Source organism: Brassica napus, chromosome C5 (genome assembly GCF_020379485.1).
Source record: "Brassica napus cultivar Da-Ae chromosome C5, Da-Ae, whole genome shotgun sequence".
In the NCBI taxonomy this organism is placed as follows: domain Eukaryota; kingdom Viridiplantae; phylum Streptophyta; class Magnoliopsida; order Brassicales; family Brassicaceae; genus Brassica; species Brassica napus.
Genome location: NC_063448.1, coordinates 13,680,237 through 13,688,369, shown reverse-complemented (window position 1 = coordinate 13,688,369; position 8,133 = coordinate 13,680,237). Strand labels below are relative to the sequence as shown.

Genomic DNA, 8,133 nt, shown 5'->3' with positions numbered 1-8,133 from the left:
TGGTCGTCGAATAATTCAACAACAACTCGTCACACGCAAAGAAATACTTTGATTTGATGAGAATAAAGAGAAAGGGTGGATTTTCTTATATAAGAGAAGGGAAGGGAGGTAGGTTTTCTAAACTTCCAATGTGAGACAAAATAAAAAGAAGGGTTTCGGGTTTTAATTAATAAAAACAAATGGGCTTTCCCATATTGGGTCACGGTCGTTACAATTCTTCCCCAGTTAATCGGAATTCGTCCCGAATTCCAAGACGGAACCCGAGAAAAACTTCAACGAATACGAAGGAGAGAAGAACACGAGATGAAAACAAAAGGAAACAAACAGAAACTTGATTTTCATCCACACCAAAAGAAAAAATCAGAAACGCTAACTACTAAACGAATGATTATGGACAGAAGGGTGTCACTTTTATTTTGAAATTCCCAATCCCCAACAAACATTGAAAACCGCTGAAATCCGAGTCCCATAAATCGCCGTCCCGGGTCAGAGCCGCGACGGAACCCCGCTCTGATACCAAATTGTAACACCCGTCACCTCCTATATGGAGAACGGCGTGTTACTTACGGTAAAATATCGAATTAAACCGATTTATAAAATCAAATAAAATGTCGAACCTTTTAATCAAATAATTTCCAAATAAAAACGAGTTTATAATTTAAAACCAAGTACCTTAAATCGAAAAGTTAATTAAAACCGAAATAAAATACAACGATCCCAAGACACCAATCCGTCCACATATCCAACTAGTCGTCATGCTCACCTGCAAGAGGAAGAAAGAGGGGTGAGCAACAGGGGAGTTACTCCGTGAGGTATGGGATGCTAAACACGCAAACCACTGACTTGAGTAAATAGAACTCCCACTATGGAAGTTTAGCTCTAACATGAACAAACAAGATGCCTAAAGCATCACACAACACAAACAATGCGATGATAGCATATAGCTAGTCCATACACCCCGCATCTCCTCATACGGATATATATATACATACGTTGCGTCGCTAGTACAGTCTGTCTCTGTACCCCCGCCCTCCAAAGCTGCGTCGAATGCAAACGTCTCTGCACCCACGCCCCACACAATCTGCGTCGCTAGCCCAGACGTCTCTGAGCCCCCGCCCACCAAAGCTGCGTCGCTAGTCCAGACATCTCTGGACCCCCGCCCACTCACATAGTCCCTACTCATAACTATGTATACATACATATATATATCGCATATCTTAACATCACACAATCAAATCAACGGTTGAATCCTCTAGACCCCTAGTTCCAGTTTACAATGAATGAACTAACTAACAATCAAGACTCAAACAAACTCAATTCAAACAGATGGATCATGATTCGAAATCTAAACTACGATAGAGAGAATTCTACACTGGTACGGGATTTACGGAATAGACCCTCACCTTACCCACTGGCAGGAAATAAACAACGGAAGATGCGGTCAACTGAGGTCACCTGCAACACGACAATCAACGACTTAGGCTCAGATTCTCCAAAAATAAAGTTTCCTAAAATGGAACTTTTCCTAAAATGGAACCTTTCCTAAAATGGAAACTTTCCTAAAATAGAAAGTTTCCTAAAGTAGAAACTTTCCTAAAATAACAACCTTTCTAAAATAGATTTCTGTAACTAGAAGTAAGGAGGCGACAAACTTACTAGAAAAATCCACTGGAAGCTCGTCCAGAAATCCCGCCGGAAGCTCGTCCAGAAATCTTGCCGGAAACTCACTCGGAAATCCCACCGGAAAATTCACTAGTGACTGGTCGTCGAATAATTCAACAACAACTCGTCACACGCAAAGAAATACTTTGACTTGATGAGAATAAAGAGAAAGGGTGGATTTTCTTATATAAGAGAAGGGAAAGGAGGTAAGTTTTCTAAACTTCCAATGTGGAACAAAATAAAAAGAAGGGTTTTGGGTTTTAATTAATAAAAACAAATGGGCTTTTCCACATTGGGTCACGGTCGTTACATTGTTAGTTATTTCAGGAACGTAAAAAATGAAACAAAAATAAACATGAATATAGTCTTTTGTGATATATGTAGTCACTATATAAAATCTCAATATTACTAAACCATGTCTATACTTTTCACATAAAACAAATTTTACCATAACCAATCTGGTCGTGCGTCCCTCATCAGCCACTCGCTTTAAAACTTGCCCAATTTATAACGTTAGAGTACGACCACAATAGTCCATCTGTCCATGGTACGTGGTTAAATTTAACCATGGCAAGGTAGCCTAGGTTAGACTAACCATATGTTAACAGAACCCCTATGTCTAACTTACGCGGTTAAGCAAAATGCCAAATTGGTTATCATGAACCATTGTACTATAGCTAGCTGTTTAACCATGGTTTGGTTAGATAAACCCTTCATGCTCTGCTGATAAAACCCCCTCCCTTCCTTCCTTCCTCTTTAACGGATCTTTTTGCTTTATTTTCTCAAAGACCACCAATGGATGGAGGAGTTCTTGAGATACATGACGAGATGCGCCGAGTAACCGACCGTTTCTACGTAGCAGTCTTGCTCGATATTTTCACAAGATACTGCAAACGACGCTTTGGTCTGGACCTTAAGGAAACGACGAAGGACGAGCACGTGGCAGTCTACTGGGCGAAGGAGTTCAACCTGTTAGCTCATTTATGTTTTCCGACTGTGATGATCGGAATCGTTCAAGTGCCGGCGGTGGTGGAGCGGATGAGAAGAGTGCAACCAGACGCAGACATGAGGTTGGGGCTCGGGATCATCTGCTTGTCCATCTCCTTGTCTTTCTCGGCTTATCTTCGCTGGTTCGTTGTCGCATGAGATGATTCTATTCCATTCCACGTCGTCGTTTACTGAGATCATTGATGTATTAGAGTCTCTCCCTTTATGTTTTTTTTTTTTTTCTTTCATTGGTTTTAAGCATATTATATTTAGACAACCCGAGTACAAGAGTCTGGCGTTGTCTTTTTTTCTTTTTCATTTTGGCAGAATCATCAAAAAGCTTTCTTCTTTGTTCTGAAACAAGTTTTGATCATAACAAATCTGACAACAAAGTCTTGCTTACTGCAAAAGAAACTGTAAGAAGAGGAATTTAGGAAATGGAATCGGTGTCTGCGTTGTTGTTTGTTTCGGCGTTTTGAGAGTCTTGGAGCAACTTCTTTTGGTGCTCCGCGTGTTCTCTCTCGCACTGAGTCACGCCAATGATGATGTCGAGCATGGTTCCGGTTGTGCCGAAGAACACGAGTGGACCTAGAGACTTGCGCTTTATTCCAACCGGGATAGCAACCAATGCGCCTAGCACTGAGAACACCCATGTCCCTAGTGCACTGCAACCAACAACAACCACCACAGAATGTCGTGTGAACAAGACTAGAGTGGACTATATAACCAACGACTCAATGATTTCTAGATCAGAAGAATCAAATACTGAAACTGTGTTCCTTTCTCTCTTTCTAATGACACTAGCAAACAATCAAAACATTAAGCATAAACTGGTAAGAAACTGACTTGGAGACGGTGCACTCCTCGAGGTGCTTCTCATTGCCTTGAGCTCCCATCTTACAAGAGATGTTAATGTTATCACCTGACATAAGTCAGATAAGTCCTCTTTCACATTTTCGATGTGGACCCAAAGCCCTAATCATACAATATGTCCCTAAAGAGTGAAACTAAAGCGAATTGCGAGGATTATTGAACAAGTTTCCTTCCAACTTTCTAACGAATCTGCCATCATAGTAGCTCGCAATCAACATTTAGTTTCTGGGAAGATGAACAAACACAAATTACCCAAGAACACGAGACACCCAGAACATAAACAAAATCAAATACATCATGAATCCGATTAAAAAGAACGAAGATGGAGCAAAGTACCTTTTCTCGATTCGACTTGGAGAGAAACTCGAACGAAAGGGAATAAAACCCAGAGGAGTGACTTAATTGGGTCACATAATTCTGTTAACCGGAAAGTTACCGAACCGGAATCATACAGCTCGTTGTGTAGTTGTTGGTTGGTTTTACAACTTCCACAGACTAAAAATGACATGAAAAATTAATCAATTATTTACCTGAAATGTACTATTAGCCAACAATTAGTTCTGTTATTCATAACAAAAGAAAACATTTTAATTACAGAGGTGAACGTATCCTAAAGAGAAATCTTTTTTTTTCAAAACAATTAAACTTCCATTCATTAACATTAACCATCGCAAATACAAATCAAGGTCCAATCACACATATACGACTCAGACTCAGGATCTGACTGGTTCAAACGCAGCGGTTGCAGTTGCGGTTGCAAGAATTTGCGGATGTGAGTGGTTGAGGTTTTAAAAGATTTGTACGACTGATTTTGCGGTTAGAAATTGGTGCGTTTGCAGAATACTTATGACTGGTTAACTAGCAAATGCAGTAACAGTTAAATAATAAATTAACAATATTTACATTTTATATAATTATAAAAATATTAAAAATCATAATATTATAATAAATAGAAAATTATATTTAGAAAGCTATAGTTTTAAATTTTTAAAAATTATAAAAAATATTTTTATTTTAAATTTTTATAATATTAATTAAAGTATAATAGATATATTGTAGTATTTTTATAATTTCAATTTAAAAATTTTATTGAATATTTTTATTTTTTTATTTATATTGTTTTTAAAAATATAAAAATTATCCTCCCGCACCCGCCCGCAGCCGCAAACGCTAGCTGGAACCAGCTTTTGATTTTATGAGGTTTAGAGCGGTTTGAAGCGGTTTTGAGCAATTTGGAACGGTTTGAGCGATTGTTGTCAAACGCCAACAACCGCTACCAACCGCAAAAGCTGCGTTTGCGGGTGGTAGCGGAAAAACCAGTCATACCCTCAATAATAGTCCAAAAGAGAAATCAACCCCAACAAAACTTAACCTTCAAACTATGTAAAAAAGAAAAAACATTTTCTAAAAATGTAGATGACCATTAATTACCTTGACTATTTCAATTATGATAAATTATTTAAAATATCTTAAGTTGATTACCAATTTTCAAAATAAACTAATATTCAAATTTAAAATTTAGTGATTTTTGTTAATGTTTAATATTTACTTATTTAGGGGTGGGAATGCATTTATAAACTTCTTAAATAATTTTTAAATAATTTTTAAATATTTATAAATGAGTTAGAAGAGTTAAGTATTTTTATTATAAATTTAAATTATTTACGGAAATGATTATTATTTAATTTGTTTTAGAAAATTGTTATTAGTACTCTTGCTATCAGTTTTTATCGATGATGCTTTGGTTCTTCATTCGAATGTAACGAGTATGGCCTCCTATCTCATTTGTTGCGGTTTATGGCCCTCAAATCAAAACATTGGGCTTCGAATAGAATTCTTCTGAAGTCACTTTCTTCATTGAAGTTGTTTGCAAGTTGGTGATAGAGTCGTTAAGGGAGTAATCTTACTAAAATGTAATGAATGGAAGTTTGCGATGAAAATTCAGATTAGTGACCGATTTTTACTAAAATGTTTCTGATTTGCCAGTGTTTCGTAGTTGTTAAAGTAACAGAAAACAAAAGCCACTAAATTAATATATGGTATAACGTGAAAGCCCTAAATATGTTTGTTTTCTGTTGTATCATAGTAGGTAAGAATGAGATCGATGGAGGATAACTATGTCATTCGCCTATGAAAGCAACGGAAGAAAATACATTCAGAATGATATTGTGCTTGATATCATCTTTCCATGATTAAATCTCTAATAATCTTCTTGTACATGCAACTTATATTTTATACCCGGAGTTGCTAGCTCAGCTGGAAACACCTTCTTCCCAAAGGGTAGAGGTGCCAAGTTCGAGTCTCTGCAGCTGCGAGGAGGGGATTAAACAACCGGCTCTTGTCCCTGGCCCAAGGAGATTATGGGCCTAGGTCCGGAACTTCTTGAATTCAAAAAAAAAAAACTTATATTTTATAAGAAATGTAACGCTTTTTCAAACTGAATAATCCGAATTGATATTCGAAATCTGTAGATTTGAATTTTTCTTATAATTTAAAAAGTACTAGGATAAGACATGCGCCTTACGCAGATGAAATTTATATGAAAATTATTTAAGAAATATTGTATGGAAAAATAAATTTATATTCTTGATCGAATTAATATTTGGCCCTTAAATTTTTTTATAACTTTTTTTTAATTAAATAATTTATATACAGATGATCTGATCCCATTTAAAAAAAATGTTTTAGGCCAAAAAATCATTTATCGTATAAGAACGTTCTTAACGTTTAGGCCGAAGAATTTCAGGTCAACTATTTGATTACAATGAAACTATGCCAGCTCAGTTTTATATCATGATTTAGAAATTTAAAAGTTAATTATGGTCATGAGAAGTTTACGTTCACGTGCCAATCATATGTATCTTCAATTTTTTTTGTGTCTCTTTTTCATTTTGGTTATTGCTCGATATAAATATTGATTTTGGAGTTTATTTTCATTTTGTTTGTTTGTTTTGGTCTGAGATTTAGAAAATGTTTAAGATTTAAAATTATTAAAGAGATACAGACTTAGGTTAAGATCCGCACCTTTTGCAAAATAAATATTTTATATTTATTACTTATTTTATGTTTTCTGCATATTATGAAATAATAAAATAATAAGTATATATACTAAATAACTAAGAAATCAGTTACTATTATGTAATAAATTAGTGTGTGCATATAAATCAAACGATCATTTTTGTTTATTCGCAATTATTTTAGGGTAAATAAATCAAAATAATCAATCTAATCTATCGTATAATGATATATAATTAAATTTAAATGATATTAACATAGATATATAGTATATTTTTAATATGGATATTTATTAAATGATGTTTCTACTTATATGATTTTATGATTATTTGCATATTTGTGTAACAAAATTTTACACCAACGATTTATTTTTAATGTGGGATGTTTAGTAGTTTCAATAATTTATAATCATTTAAAAAAAAAAACAATGAAGATTTCAAAATTAAAAAATTAACTTTTCAATATATGTTTAATGTAAATATCAAAATATAAGTATGTATTTTCATATGATGTATAGTTTAATTTAAATGATATGAAATATACATATATATATATATATATATATATATGTTAACATAAAAACCTATTAAAATAAAATTATTTATTCATATGGTCTTATAATAATTATATCTTAATATAGAAAAAAAATTCAAACCTTGATCACAAAATTTTACGTGAGACTTTTAACAGTTTTAGTCATTTATACTCGTTTTGAAAAATTCAAAATACAACATATACAAAAATATCTAGATTTTTTTATTTGATTGATGTAATTATGTTATTTATTTTAATAATAAAAACAAAACAAAAATGATAAAAAGTATATAGAGTTATCAAATATTTATTATTTAAAATTATTAATTGCCATATATATATTTTAATCACATTAGGTAATTCAGTAGGTTTTATTTAAAGAAAGAATATATAACATTATATCATAGAAATATGTGACAACGTTATATTAAACTATGGTTTATATTAGGTGCTATAGAATTCTTAGATATAAGATTTAGAAGGCATTTAGAAGTGCCACATAAGATTTTTTTTTTAATTAATACAAAATTAAGGTTCTAATTTTTTTAAAGATCATATTGAGGCCAATAATGATAGATTTTGTTATGGATTCTTTTATCCCAGCTTTTAACCAGATAAATCCTAAACCCACCATAATTGGCTATTATTGATTTATTTATTAACTCCCCGTAATTTGTCATTGACTAAAATATCATTTAGATAATTTGTTCACTAATAAATTAGTCAAAATTGGCTACGTTCTCTTCAGTGTCGACAACATTATCAGCAACACTTATACTTAAAGACTCTCTATTATAGAGTTTTGAAAACTCTATATTTGAAGTTTTAAGGTGTTTTTCTCCAAAACTAAAATTTCAAATTTAAATTCAAAATTATTTGTAATTTATATTATGCTCCTTATATTTTTCATAATTAATATAAATCTATAAAACTTTTGTAGATAACTAGCACATATATAAAAATATTATAGTAATATTAATTAATAAAATCTTACACTAAAATATAAAATTATAAATTGAAATACATAATTAAATATTAAACTACAAGAAAAATACCACATTA

The 8,133-nt window shown here is 32.8% G+C and overlaps 2 protein-coding genes across 2 annotated transcripts; one reads left to right on the top strand and one right to left on the bottom strand.

Annotated features, from left to right (window-relative positions):
* The first annotated feature begins 925 nt into the window (after positions 1–925).
* Positions 926–3,029, top strand: LOC106356089. The gene has a single exon (XM_048756817.1). It carries the CDS (start codon positions 2,458–2,460, stop codon positions 2,806–2,808), a length of 351 nt encoding a protein of 116 aa, XP_048612774.1. The 5' UTR covers positions 926–2,457; the 3' UTR covers positions 2,809–3,029.
* On the bottom strand, positions 2,979–4,045 carry LOC106356088. Its single transcript, XM_013795925.3, has 3 exons — positions 3,859–4,045; positions 3,496–3,571; positions 2,979–3,314 (listed from the first exon to the last, which is right to left on the bottom strand). The coding sequence occupies exons 1-3, from the start codon at positions 4,028–4,030 to the stop codon at positions 3,080–3,082; spliced, it is 483 nt and encodes a 160-aa protein (XP_013651379.2). The 5' UTR covers positions 4,031–4,045; the 3' UTR covers positions 2,979–3,079.
* Positions 4,046–8,133: the final 4,088 nt, after the last annotated feature.